The sequence below is a fragment of the Salminus brasiliensis genome, chromosome 2 (genome assembly GCF_030463535.1).
Source record: "Salminus brasiliensis chromosome 2, fSalBra1.hap2, whole genome shotgun sequence".
In the NCBI taxonomy this organism is placed as follows: domain Eukaryota; kingdom Metazoa; phylum Chordata; class Actinopteri; order Characiformes; family Bryconidae; genus Salminus; species Salminus brasiliensis.
This window is the reverse complement of record NC_132879.1, coordinates 31727751-31743406: the sequence shown is the minus strand read 5'-3', so window position 1 is coordinate 31743406 and position 15656 is coordinate 31727751. Positions and strand designations below refer to the sequence as shown.

The 15656-nt window shown below is 40.0% G+C and overlaps 1 protein-coding gene across 1 annotated transcript; it reads right to left on the bottom strand.

Annotated features, from left to right (window-relative positions):
* Window positions 1-2577: 2577 nt before the first annotated feature.
* LOC140549087 (overexpressed in colon carcinoma 1 protein) lies at window positions 2578-12714 on the bottom strand. The gene is made up of 6 exons (XM_072672373.1): window positions 12460-12714; window positions 9483-9507; window positions 7546-7581; window positions 7353-7432; window positions 6249-6290; window positions 2578-6118 (listed from the first exon to the last, which is right to left on the bottom strand). The coding sequence occupies exons 1-5, from the start codon at window positions 12500-12502 to the stop codon at window positions 6286-6288; spliced, it is 189 nt and encodes a 62-aa protein (XP_072528474.1). The 5' UTR covers window positions 12503-12714; the 3' UTR covers window positions 2578-6118; window positions 6249-6285.
* Window positions 12715-15656: the final 2942 nt, after the last annotated feature.

The window sequence follows — 15656 nt, the reverse complement described above, 5'->3', positions numbered from 1 at the left end:
TTCTCTGCAGAAATGCTGTAAATGTAAAAATTAGGATATTTGACTTTAATTTTATGTCTTTTGTTTGGAAGTTATTGCTGCCAGTCATTTGACCATTTTTGTGTTTTTTTAACATTTAATTCAGAAATTGTTGTTAACAGGAATGATGACGATCAAGTTGAGGTCAAGAAAACTTTCAAAGAGAACTGCCCAAATTATTACAAAAAAATATATATATATCGAAACTGTTTAACTGCAAAAAATAAAATAACCTTCAGGAAGATTTAGCAAATTCTGGCAGAGTAACACCTGCACAAATATGACCTTCATGGAAGAGTCATCACCAAAAATGTTCCTGCATGCCTCAGCACACAATTCATTGATGCGATATAGACGTGGTCTTGTGGATTGGTAAAGTTAAAGTACAACATGTTGGCTACAATGAGGAAAGGCTCACCTACTGTTAAGCACGAGGTGCCAGTGGCACAGAAACCAGGGAAAATGGTCCCCTATAAAAGGTTAAATCTTTTTAATTTAGCTATTGGGGAACTAAAATTTAACTGCCTATTTTACTAATTGTTCTGCCCATTCTAAGAGTCAGAATTTCCCCACTGTGGGACTAATAAAGGACTATCTTATCTTATCTTATTTTAGTTAGAACAGCTTACACTTCAGTTTTGTTATATCTTACATTTCAGTACAATTATAAGATATAACATATTTCACTGTAGTTAAAATATCTTATATTTCACTGTAGTTAAAAATCATATATTTCACTGTAGTTAAAATATCTTATATTTCACTGTAGTTAAAAATCATATATTTCACTGTAGTTAAAATATCTTATATTTCACTGTAGTTAAAAATCATATATTTCCCTGTACTTAAAGATCATATATTTCACTGTAGTTAAAAATCATATATTTCACTGTAGTTAAAGATCATATATTTCACTGTAGTTAAAAACCATATACTCACTGTAGTTAAAGATTATATATTTCACTGTAGTTAAACAATCATATATTTCACTGTAGTTAAAAACCATATACTCACTGTAGTTAAAAACCATATACTCACTGTAGTTAAAAATTATATATTTCACTGTAGTTAAAGATTATATATTTCACTGTAGTTAAACAATCTTATATTTCACTGTAGTTAAAAACCATATACTCACTGTAGTTAAAGATTATATATTTCACTGTAGTTAAACAATCTTATATTTCACTGTAGTTAAACAATCTTATATCTCACCTTAGTTAAAAATCTTATATCTCACCTTAGTTAAAGATCATATATTTCACTGTAGTTAAAGATCATATATTTCACTGTAGTTAAAATATCTTATATTTCAGTGTAGTCAAAATACTGCATATTTCAGTATTGTTATATCTTGTATTTCAGTGTAGTCATAAGATCTTAAATTTGTGTGTAGTTATATGAACTTACATGTTAGTATTGCTATATATTATATTTTAATGTAGTTATATGATCTGACATTTGAGGAAAATTTTAAGACCTTTCATTTCACTGTAGTTATAAGATCTTTCATTTCAGTATCTGACATTTCAGTATAATTGTAAGTTTGTATATTTCAGTATATAGGTTTTACATTTCAGCATTGTTCTATCTTACAGTTCAGTGTAATCATAAGTTCTTGAATATCAGTATTAAAATAAGCTCTTACATTTCAGTGTGGTAATACAAGCTTACATTTCAGTGTAGTTCCTAAATTGCTGTTCTCTTTCTGAACAGTGCAGTCCTTTATCTCTTAACTCTTATCAAAGCAACTGATCTTGCTCGGTAGCCACAGAAGCAGTGCCTGAGGGACGAATGCCACTCTTGACTGATGACTGCAGAGAAACACAGAGCCGGCACAACAGCTGCAGGAGATGATTGTGTTAGGAGAGTGTGTGTTTGGCCATGTACACTGTACATCATAAACACACTCCACCAGCAGACCCTGCACACCTACCTGTAATCACCACAGTGTATTTACCATTGCTCATGTTTCCATGCCTTTGTGTCTGTTTGTGCTCCCCAGCCATTCTAATCTCCTTATCTCAACCTTCATTTTCAGGGAACCAGTTTCACCATGGTGCGGATATATTCACAGCTGCTCCCCTACTGCGTGGGCACATTCATTCCTGTCCCTGGACATCTTGTTAAGGCGCTGTGATTAGTGCCCCGCAGTTCCTCTATTACCCAGAGGAACATATTGATGAGCCCACTGGAGACCTGAGAAGGTGTTCTGACCTTCGCAGGAGAAAGACATTTATCTCTTACTCGGCAGAAAAGCAGCGTAGTCACTGATCACTCATCAAATATCTCAGTCTCCAGAGGAAAGCTCTCGGTGGCAGAGCTTCTGGGCCAGTGTTTTCAATGCTCTACTACTACAGAGAATATATAAATGGCAATTATGCAGATTTACATTTACATTTACGGCATTTAGCTGACGCTCTTATCCAGAGCGACTTACATGGTTACTGGTATTACATGTGTGGGCCAATGTAGTGTTAGGAGTCTTGCCCAAGGACTCTTATTGGTGTAGTGCAGCATAGCCACCCAGACCGGGAATCGAACCCCAGTCTCCCACATGGTGTGGTAGCTCACTGGCAGGTAGTGGTGTTATCTGTTGCGCCACACCAACCACAGATGCAGATGCACAGATGCATATTTGGATCATATACATTTAATGCACTCGCTCTTTGCATTAATGCTTCTGCTAGTACCACATAAATATACACATTACAGCAATCATTGGCCCAGAGGCATGTGTTTATAATCTTTAGGTGAAATTCCATAAACATTTTAGAATTTCTGCATAATTTAAGCAGTGTAACTGTAGTCATTCTATTCTTTTCCTCAAAACACCTTTAAACCCTTATGTATCTTATGAACTACAAACGAAAGGTGCTACAAAATGTTATGTAAGTTATGTAAGCGATGCCATGGTTCCATTAAGAACTGTGTTTGTAATAGAAATTTGTGAATGTGAAGAACCGTTAAATTTATAAAGACTATCAATAACAGCGTTGTGGGTTCGATTCCCGGGTTCATCAAGTTGCCACTGTTGGGCCCTTGAGCAAGGCCCTTTACCCTCTCTGCTCCCCGGGCGCTGGAGTTGGCTGCCCACTGCTCTGGGTGTGTGTGTACTCCCTGCCCCTAGTTCACTAGTATGTGTGTGTGTTAACTACCACAGATGGGTTAAATGTGGAGTACATAGTACAGTGACAAATATGTGCACCTTTATTATAAATGTTTTTTAAGTCACATACACACACACAGATCTCTATTACAATCCTTCTATGGCATCGCTTAAAGCACCCTCATTTTCAACAGTGTTTGTGATAGTTAATAATGGACTATTTCGACTATTTTGTAATGTAATGTAAAGAAATTATATAGGCATTAAAACGCATCACCAATCAATTTCAATGGCACATCACCTTCACTACAGACCACTCTGAATGACAATTAGGCATTTAGTTTATGCAGAACTTGCACAATTATTGTAATTCTCTTTTTAACATGTACCATTTTCCACCATTATTTATTTTAATATAATATTTCATATACTAAGTACACAGACATCTTAGTAATGTTGGCTGATTAGTTCTGGATAACAAACACCACTCCAGCTTGTCCCATAGATATTACATGGAGCTCCAACACTCCAAAGAAGGCAGTTTCACTGCGCCACAGCCCAGAGCCGAGGTGTGGTATTTCCCTTTATCTGGTGGTTGGCCATGATGACCTCTCATATGTGCACCTCATTTTATTACTTTTTTATCCACGCTGTGTGTATGTGTGAAATTGAACACCTGTGTCAGCAATGGGTACCTTAAAGTAGGGACACTGGGATACACAGTACTGCGCAGAGGTTTTAGGCCCCTAAGCACATTATTTAAGACATTTTATGTCAGCAATAAGAGTGTCTTTGCATGTACAATTACCATTTTACATTAGAACAGAAGTAAGTAAACAAAAATACAAAACAAGTAAGAGGAATTAAAAAGTAATTTTGTGAGCTAGTTTGAAGAACAAAATTTGGTTACAGATTTCCTGGTCGCCAGCATGTGGATTTGTTCAATTCCATCACCATGTCACCTAATTTAACATCATTAAGCACTGATTTCCCAAACCAGGTTTTGCATAATTAGCTGTTAATAACACATAAATGACATAAATCCACCACTTTGTGTGTTACTGTTATTAGAATTTATTCTAATATTATTGTTTAACTGAAGAAATGAACACTTACTTAATGAAAAAGTTCATGTACCATGTGTTAGATGTTAACTGGACAGTCTGTTCTCATAGTCAACTTGAAAGTGAGAGAAATGGACAGGCGTGGAAACCTGATCGACTTTGTTCAAATCAAGGGTCAAATCATTGTGTCGACTGGGTCAGAACATCTCTGAAATGCCAAAGCTTGTGGGGTTCTTGTTTAGGTTATGAGAGCAACGTGTCACAGCCAGCAATGCACCACACCCTGCTGTGTATGGGACTGTGTAGCTGCTAACCCTGCTAACCCAAATAACTACAATGAAAACATGAGCATTGGAACTGGACCAATGGAGCAATGGAAGAAGGTCGCCTTACCCAAAAAGTTCTGTTTTCTTTTAGGTAATGTGGATAGCTGTTTACCTGTGGGATGAGCTGGAACTGGATCTGTGGAGGCTTCACCTCACAACCTACAGAGCCTGCTAACATCTTGTTGCCAGATACCACAGGACAACTTCAGAGCTCTTGGTGACATGCAGATGACCAATAGCATATTACGCTTTTATTGGTCATAATGTTTTTAAACACATCCAACTTTGTTGCAGAGAACCATACTGGGAGCAAAAGAACACATCAAATCCTCGGTTATAAATGGTCAGGTGTGTGCCTCGAATATATACCCGGAACGAACACTGGGTTGATTGCTGCCTTTGCTATTTCAGGAAATAAATGCCATCCTGCTGTTCTAATCATTGGCAGTCTTGAATGGGTTTGTGGGGTTGCAAATAATGGACTGCAAATTTTGAGTCTATGTAAGGCAAAGATTGAACAACAAGAGGTATCACCCCACTTCAACCAACACAAAATCATAGCTGTTTGGAAGAAACGAGGCCTCCTTTTTCCTTGAACAGTGGATTCATCAATCCATGTTCTGCATTGGACTTTTTCATAAGATTTGGTGTTCTCTGTTTAAATTGTCTTCTTTGTGAAACTCAGTACAGATACTGAAGTGTGTGTGTTGCCATTGCAGTATTTCACACTTTAATTTTCCTCTCTACCTGAGGCTATAAAAACATGATAATACAATTAACACCCTTCCTTCTCTACAGCTTCGCTCTCTGTATAAAAAAGGAGCACATGGACAGACAAAATGAAGCTCAGATCTACTCAAATCTCTTTTTTTCATTATATGACATCTATGCCAGACACATTTTAACTTACAATCGCAAGTCATGTACTTGAAATGGCATAAATATTGCAACACAATAGTACATATATAGGCCTATAAGAATGTCTTATAGCATTTTCTATTGCAAAAAGAACTACGTTGTACTAATGAGGTGATGTGGCATCTAGTAATATTTGATCATGAATAGTAACGAAGATCACTTCATTGACAGTGTTTAAAGACAGACTTTAAAGCTGAACTCCATACAGTGATAGAACTATTATAAAAAAAAAGACTACAGCTGTAACTCTCTGAGCTAAATGTGTGTCTTTAGATGGCTTTGCTATAGAGCTATTGTCCTACATTAGTGATGCAGGTTAGTTCTTTATTGCAGAGACTTGGAGCTGGTTTGCGTGTTGACGTGCCTTTCTTCCCGGTCGAGGTTCAGGAGGGTTCCTGAGCTATGAATGCCCTGCCTTGCTGACTCCGGTGCCATTTAAATGCCAGGATCACCTCTAGGGCTGTTGCCTCCATTCCTAGAAACCTCTCTGACCCTGGTAGAAAGCACAGTCCGAGAGCTGCAATGGTTCTTCACTCTACCCAGGGAGTCAGCATAGCTCCCAGAGATCCTTGCAGAGCCCACATTCTATGAAGACCCATCACGAAGAGGTCATTTTCAGTGTGTGGATGTAAACTCTAGACCTGCCGCCAGTCTGTAAAAAGCTTCTTCGCTTACATAGTCAACTGCACATGAGAGAGGGCGAGAGAGAGAGAAAGAGAGAGAAAGAGAGAGAACACACAGTGTTTTATACTAATGACTGCGCTGTTCCTCCAGGCCATTTGCATTATGGAAATACAGACAAATTTGGCCTACCTGTGTTATAGTTTCTTGCAGCTCCTTTTACGATATGCTAGTCTAAAAAAGACAAGAGAAAGGCTCATCAGAGCTTACGTAACCTGATGAAGAATATGAGAGCTGATTAAGTCTGGTTTGAGGTTTAGCAGATGCTACTAATTGGTAGACTCATGCACCACAGGGAGAGAGCTATGTGTGTGTGTGTGTGTGTGTTGGGTGAGGATTGTGTTCTCTGGAAACCCTTTAAAAAGTCATTAAAGAGATAGTGACAGGCCATGTGATGTGGTCAGGGTGCGCACACACAGTCACACATGCACAAATGTGCACACACACGCACACATGCACTTCCGTAGCCTGTGGGGTCTTACAACACTAATTAGCTGCATCTGGTTCTCTGAGATCCAGGAACATCTTGGCATCTGCTGCACTTCAAACAATACTGTACAGTGTATAGTGAGTAATTTCATTTAAAACCAAGGCATCCAACAGTATGGTTGTGTAAAAACCACTGTATGTCTGTTTCATCATGTCATGTGTCATCTTACATAACCTTATTCTGCATAATCCACTGCTATTGCAACTAAACTAAAAATCTTATTTATGTTAATGTCTATTAGTGAGAACAGTCATGAATAATGAGCTGATTCTTTAAGGGTGGCATATGTGTGAAATAAATATTCTCCAAAATTACCTACCTGTGCTTTTATACCAACTGAAATATAGATAGAGGTCACTTCCAGTTTGGAATGCTGCACGAAAAACCCTTAACCCTAAAGTAACTGTGAAAGTGCAATAAATGCTGACTTCCGATTTCAATCACTGTTGTGTCTGTGTTGCGTAATCAAGGGCTAATGGCATACAGGCCAGCAGCACTCTGCTTTTCCATTTCACTGAATTATTATGGGTAATCAATGCCGTCATGCTCAGTCCCTGTCCGAATGCTTACTGCTGAGAGCAGTATTCTCAACAACACAGAGAAAGTGATCAAACTATTCAAGCCCTGAGACTTGCATAACACTGCAGTTTGATTAACATCATGTTTTCATGCAGAAAGGCTACACCATCACTAATGCTGCCAGCATGATGTTGCCAAGTTTGGAAGAGATAAACACTGAGGCTTACCTTTCCGCGTGGACTTGGACTGGCTGGCTGCTACTGTCGTCAAATCTGCCGGCAGTCCAACATACACCCCTCCATAATTCCTACAGTCCAAAACATAAAAGGTCAAACATACACTCCCTCCTCTAAGACTAAAGCAGATTTACTGATGTTTTTACTATAGAAATCCATCTATCCTTCCTTCCATCCCACTAACCTTCTTTTCTCATCATCTGGCGAAGGTTCTTCTGTCCTGTTACAAGAAAGGAGCTTACGTTAGACTGTCACTTACCCATCTATCCATCCACCCATTCCTCCATCAAGCCATCAATGATTTCATTCATCCATTCATTCATCCCCTTCCTATCCATCCATCCATCCACTCATTTGCTTTACTCCTCAATCCATCTATGCTTCTATCTATACATCAGTCTGTCCATCCATTTATCACTTCTCCCCCATCCATCTAGACATCTATTCCTTCATGACTCCACTGATCCATTCATCCATCCATTCATTTATCCCCCTTTGCATCCATCCATTCATTTATCCCCCTTTCCATCCATACACTTATTCATCCCCCTTCCATCATCCATCCCTCAACCCACTCATCAATCCATCCATCAATGCCTTGATCTATCCATTCATTCACCCCCCATTCATCCACTAATTTATCCCTCTGTCATCATCCATCCCTCACCCTACTCATCAATCCATCTATCAACGGCCCCCTCCATACACCAATCTATATATTCTATCTATTCTATTATACTGAGAAAGCTATCCATTCATGCCTTTATTCAGTCATCCATCCACCGATCACTCTGTCCATTCATCTTATTAATTCATCTATTCCTACATCTATCCTTGCCTCCATTTATCCATTCATTTGTCTTTCCAACTACTCATCCATCTACCTATTATCTATCCACTCATCTGTCTGTGAACCCATCCAAACATTCACCCATCTAATTGTCCATCTATCCAAGTCGTCCGTGAGACTAGTTTTTACATTCAGCTTGAAGTTTACATCGAAAGGCGTGTTCCCACAGCAGTGTTTACGAGGTGGTGTCAGGGGCCTCTCTCTGAGATTAAACGCTGGCGCTGATGTGCTGAGTGCTGGTGAGTTCAGCAATTAGTGTTGATTGGCCCGGGTGCATTAAGAGCCCACAGGAGCTGCAGTGGAACACACGCAGGCACATCCATATTTACCATCAGGGAGAACACAGGCCGGAGCAGGCCGTGATTTAATCTCTCTCAGGAATTTGCTGCAAATGCATATGTGTGTGTATATTACTGTGTGTGTGTGTGTGTGTGTATGTATGTGTGTGCCAAAAATGCTTCTTTCACTTTCAGTGCCGGTTCCGTATCTCTCAGCTTGTCCAGAAATGCATGCGTAAAGTGTGTGCTTTAGGGGTGTATTTCTGAAAGCATAAATTAAACTTTCCAATAGTATTGGGAGCCCAATTCTGTATTTTTTCACATAATGCTGCATATAAGTTGTGTAATGATTAGACAGCCAGATTAAGGGCCCTATTTTAGCAATCTTTTTATGCGAGCCATCAACCGTGCACCGCACAGCTTGATTAGGGGCTGTCAGTGTGTCTTTGTTAGCGTAATGACAGAAAAAGAGTGCCTTTCGCGGCTCGAAACATGCATAAGTCTCTTAATTAATCACTGGTGTGTTTTGGGTGTAGCGTGCAATAAACCAATCAGCATGTCACTTGCTGTTCCCTTTAAGAGACAGCAGATTGCTATTTCAATGGCGCAGCTACCTGGACGTGTCCAATGCTTCTCAGCAGAGGAAACTGGCCTGCTCGTTCACACTGTGAAGGTGTGCAAACAGGCCATTTACGGGAACAGCAGGAATATATTGTTGATGTAAAAGGCTGTTTTCAGTCAGTGGCGCACCTGTGTTTTCTGTTGGAAATTGACCTGAACACACCTCATTTCAAGACCACCACGCCCATCAGCGTAGATATATTCGCAAGCACTGTTGCTATTTAAACTCCGCAGGCAGAGGACGTAAAAACTGTTGGCGGGGTGTAAGGTAGCAATCATATTTCACTGTGTCTTATTTGGAAGTCATTATTATACGTTTGTCTCAAAGATTCTCGTTTGCATTCCTTTTCCAATTCCAAAACGGACACTTACACATCCTTAGCAGCCTCTGCGGGTCCTGTCAACAGGAAAGAGACAAAAAAGGAAAAGGAAAAGAGAAATCAGTTTAATTACTTCATTATAAAAGCAGTCTAACTCACATATTCTAATATTCTAATTCAAGTCAAACCCTAGCCGTGTGCATGTGTGTGTGTGTGTGTGACAGAGGCTCTGTCTGAGCTGTAGAGAGGCTCAAGGATTCTTCATGCAGTCCTCTTAGCGCTGCCTTCTGCTTTAATCACCAAGCCTCTGCGTCTAAGAGCAGAAGGACTTGACTTTGACAAAGAGGGCAGAGCAAAATATATAACCAGCATATAATATTTCATCTTAAACTGAATTCATATCATTTCAGATATTGGGAGCATTCGCTACACACAAACACACACACACAAACCTTACATACTGTCACTGTCATGCAATGTCATGCCTCTAATCTCTAAAAAGGCAATGGAACAGGAGAGGAAAAACACAAAATCTTGACATGTACAAAGATTTTACCAAGTCATTTCTACTTCCGAAGCACACGATGCTTGTGGACCATAATTTTCAAATACTGCCACTGATTCTCTAATTGAATAAAGATCTTTTTATATATACTTTAATATGGCCATTGTAGAACACTGTTCTACTTTGATCACTTTCTGTTATTCAACCACTCCAGTGTTGTTTGGCCTTATGCTTGCGCTCATTGTCGCAATTGTCAGTTTTTAGCAGACTGAATCAGGATACAGTCACCTATATTTTGTACCATCTATCGGGCCTTTGATTTGAACCAGATGGCCATCTAAACATATATATTCATCCCCTGTGTTGTGATGGCTAGATGACTGGATCAGAGCATCTCCAAAACAAAAGACAGGTCCTGTGGGGGTTTTCTGGTATATAGTGGTCAGTATCTATCAAAAGCGGCTCAGAAAGTCATGTGCACCTAATCCCATTGATGTGATCCATCCTTACCTCATAACCTATAGAACTTAAAGGTTCTGCTGCTAACAACATGCAGCTAGCTACCACAGGATGCCTTCAGATGTCTTGTGAAGTTTATACCTTGAACGTTCAGATCTGTTATGGTGGCACAAGGGGGACCTACTCAATATTAGGTACTAATGTTATGGCTGTTTGGTGTATACTGTAAACACATGTACTGTATATAACACAAATGTTGCATTCAGACAGAACAGCGCCTTCAGTCTTGGGTTAAGGAAGTATCTTCCCTCAGTCAAACACCTATGGCACAATGCTCTTGGCTAGCTTTGCTCTAGCACTACAGCTGTGTGACTGTAGAGTGACTCTGCTCTTCCCTGTGTGGCACTGGGACAGGAAGCTAAAACAACAGAGCCTGTTCATGAACTGTCCTGCTCTCCACCAAAGAGAGCACTCAGAGCACTGCTGGCAGGGCTGGAGCTGTGCAAATGTGCTTCGGAAAGCCTTTCTGCCTGAGGCCTCCATCACAGCCAAGCAGTTTTGAGAGCCTTGGTCTGCCTCTCAAACATCTGAAGAGTCTTTGTCTTGACTCATGTAAACTCGGGATGGCCTGTAAGTACAGTGCTTACACAGTATCTGACAGGAAGCACAAAGAAAAAACACAGTTTTGGAAAAATACTGACCTCCCCACAGTCTTTCTCACAAACTGAACCCAATGTTTATGTCCAAAAAGACCAAGAAAAAAACCCAGAAAAAAACTAGGTCATTTGTAGAGGGTCAGAAAACGTATCTAGGCAACCTCAAGTAAGAAAGCCAATGGCCGAAAAAGAGCTACTGAAGTAACTGGACACAAGGCTCCCCAGGGTACATTGATTACACTGTTTTTAACAGCTTTGCCATGGCTGGTCCAGACAGATAAGACCATTACACTTGAGCTCCTCTGTTTAGCATGACTAAGAACAATCAGCAGTTGTGCTTCAGAAAAGTTCATGTTATTGCGTCACCAAGGCAACACATGACCCAAATACATCAAGATACTGCCACACACCACCACACTTAATATCGACTAAAGTCTATTCAGTAATTTCTTATACAAAACACATCTATCTAAAGCTCTATCTATCTATCTATCTATCTATCTATCTATCTATCTATCTGTCTGTATATCCATCTATCTATCTATCTATCTATCTATCTATCTGTCTGTATATCCATCTATCTATCTATCTATCTATCTATCCTGCTAAAGCTTAAAAGATTTCGCTTGAACCTTTTCAGTCTAAAATTATCCTAGTCTATTATAACTGCTGTAGTGCTCTAGGAGGGCCAAACCTATGGCAATTTTATATTATATATTATTATTTAGGCACTTAGGCACTAAGTTTTGTACTGAGCACATACTGTAGGAACTGTCGGTTCACTCTGCTTTTCTCTGATGTTTACCCTAATTCAGTCCTGCAAATGTACCAAAACAAACACACTCGCACACAGCTGTACATACACACACACATAGGCCCACTGTCCCCATAAATCAAAGTGTGTGACCGCAAATACCACTGGCTTACTCCTCCGAGAGGCTCGTGTCTGCTGAACACACTCAGAGCAGAAGCCCACACTGTGCTCTGCTGAATGAGACGGAGTGTGTGAGTGTGTGTGTGACTCTTTTGGGGACTCTCTTCTTGGCAACTGTTCTAACAGAATTATGTCTATTGCTAATAAAACACACATTCCCCCACACACAAAGCCTCCTACCAGCATGCACTGCTAGCTAGCTATATAAAGCTGGGATTTGATCCATGCAAGACATTACACTAAACATGAGCCTCTCTCAGTGCAGACGAACAGCTAACACTCAAAAGCTCAGAGATAAACACAGCACCTGATCCACCTGCACACGCAACACACACACACACACACACACGTACAGGCATATACTGGGACACATGCACACACGCATGTGCACATCCATGACTTCCAATGTGTGTTTATTGAGAATTTCCATGCTGTGTTGTGGAAACACTCTGCTCACACACACACACACACTCACCTCCTGCTGTGGTATTAGTGGCAGAGGAATTTCCACAGCCCATTCTGGCATCCCACTCTGCCCTGCTGACAGAACAGCCCGCTGGATGGTGGAGAGATCCAGAACAAGAGGCAGACGAGTGTGGCCAAAGACAGAAATGAAAGAGGGAGGCAAAGGAAAGGATGACCGGAGGACGGCACTTCTCCGCTGCACTGATTTCCTCACTCCCTTGCTCTCCCCGATGCAGCCTGGAATGGTCTGCAGTGGCACAGTGAGACACCCAGAGAGACGAGAGAGAGAGAGAGAGAGAGAGAGAGAGAGAGAGAGAGAGAGAGAGAGAGAGAGAGAGAGAGAGAGAGAGAGAGAGAGAGAGAGAGAAGGAGGGAAAGAGAGATGCTCTGCACTCACATGATTTGCTGGTATTCTCCACCCTGACAGGGTTACCATGGAAACAGGGGGTGATGGGGAGGGAGGCTGGCGAATTGTAAAAAGCTTTCAGTATTACACTGAACAATAAAGAGCAACGCAGGAAAGCCTAATGATCAGTGTACGTATGTCATACTCATACCCCCTGACCTCAATACAGCATGGGAAACAAGAGAAGAAGACAAACCCTGTAAAACTGCTGTCCCACACTATCTCACCCAGTGGGATTCACCCGCACCATGCAAACACAAACAGCCTCTTCATTCGAAACAATAAACACTAGGCCACTCTCTGCTCAAATGCACCTCTGAACTTAACTCTTAAAACAGAAGGTCTAGATGCTTATATGAAAAAACTTAGAAATATAGAAGCCAGGCAGAGTTCACTTCAAAACATTACAGCTTGGTTTATTAAGAAAATTCTTTAACCCCTTAAACAGCCCATCTTAAAAGTGTTATATTAAACTTCTCTTACCAAAGAATAGCCCCATCAGTTACTGCAGAAGTCTCTGTAGTTACTGAATAACATGCCTCAGTGTGTAATAAGCTCTTCTGCGTTTCTGAGAGGGGTTAACCTCAAAACATCAAAACACTAGCTTTATTATTCAGTTATTAATCCTAAAGCAAAAAGGGTTTACTAGTCAGTATAGTTTGTAGTGTTTTTTTTTGTGGAGTCCCATAAGGTTCAATTTTAGGGCCTGTGAAAGTGCTGTAAATTGTGACAGGTAGTTTTGCGAGTGACGAACTGAAGCCTGGTCCTATGTAAAAGAGTATACCAGGGTAAAGGACCATCCTTTGAAAGGTTCTTTAGAGAACCAAGAGTGGCTCTTGTCTTCGCCCCTTTACATTTAAGAGATATGTAAGAGAGTATGTCCCGCCCTTCTTAGTTCTGTGATAAAACGCAGCATTTTAAAGCCCACAACTGTAGATCCTCATCCGTCAACTTTATCCAAAGAACTAGTAACTGCAGGGCTACAAAAAAAGGCACAGGATGGATTTATTTATTTTTTATTTTTTTATATGCAACAGCAGCAGTTATCCATAAATGGCAAGTGGAAAACCATTACACGTGCCTCTACCAGAGTATCTATCAAAGCTGGCGGAACACAAAGAGAAGTGATTTCATGGACTGGAAGCCGTGGAAGGGGATGTTTTGGTCTCGAGTTGTAACAGCAGCATTCAAATGAATTACTTGGATCAGATCACGAGTAGTGCAGATTCAGGTGTAAACAAAGAGCCGCTTGTTGTTGCAGTCACACCGAGGACATCTGCGATGAGATGGCCAACTTGGAAGCAAGCACCATTATACCATTATCTGCCATCATACTGTGCTCGCAGAGACGAGGTACGCTGATGAATGTTCCAGACAGAGAAAGAGAGAGAGAGAGAGAGAGAGGGTGAACCAAATACAATTTGCACAACATAACAATGGGACTTAAAGGGAACTCTGACAGTTCTGACAGGCTCATATCCTACGTTTGTACTGCATGTGCCAAAAACACCTGTTCTTTAGGAGAAGATAGCAGCCTGGCTTTGTTACTGTGTACTTAAGGCTGGTCTATGTAAATGAGCTCTGTTCTGATTGGCTGCTCTGTATTGTCCCTTATGTAAAGAGCGGCCTTGATTTAAACACTCCTTACAACCTAATAACTCTTAACTCTTAACAGTTCTTTTAGAATACTGCTTTTGAAGTGTTTGCTTCGTTTTCCTGCATGTACTGAAGCAACAGGGGGTTGGACGATACATGTAGAAAGTAGCAACGCTTACATACTATATCTACTATATCAAACATCAAAAAATATTTTTTTCAGTTTTGCATGAAATGGGCCCTATTCAACATGCAAGCTTTGAGGACATTACAGTACTATTCAATTACGTTTAAATAAAATGAAATTCTTTATAAAAACAGATGTCTTAGAAGCATTTCCAGTAGTAGGCTGCAACTGTTGTGCCACCAAATGGCCATTCTGTCTGCCTTCTTATCTAATTGAACTAATTTCATTTATACTAATACTTTTTAGAATACCACCAGCCCCCTCTTTCAAGGACTGTATAGACTTTTTTTTATTTATTTGCAGAAATAACTGAAGTTATGTCCATTTGTCCAAGTAGAAATGTACATGAGTCATAAGTTTAAGTAGGGAAGGTCTAGATAGACAGATAAATATGCAAAAACAAAGGAAATATAGTAGATTAATGAGGGGGCTCCAGTCTGAGTTTGGTGAAGACTGTTTGATTATTGTCCAGTGAGTAATGGAAATGCTCTAATTTGTTAATTATTTTACATACTATTTTAATACTAATACTTAAAAAATTAGGCTGTTTAGGCCAAGTTCTTTTGCTAAAGTCCACCCCAGAGTTTTAGTTTTGTGACACTGTATCTTTTTCCTTTGGTTCAGTTTACACTGCAAGTGTGTCTCGATTAAACTTCAATACAGAAAAAGTATATGGGCATATGGGGCTACATACAGACTACATGTTATATTGAAGGCAGACAATTTCTATGTCACTTCCATCAGTGTAGGAGAATGCATTTCAATGAAAAAATAAACTATTACCAAATATTTACACAACACTGTATGCACTGTATGCCTCGAAACACAGCATGCAGTATCAAGAGAGCCTCTGTGTGAGTTGGGTTTTGGCCTAGGACTAGTAATGAACAACTTTGCCATTATTAAGGAATAAAGAATAAATCAGCATTTACACTGACTGTGTGCAAGGCACAAACAGCACTATTAAACCCCCCAGCTATTACATATGCAATAGTATTAGGAATCGTTTGTATGATTG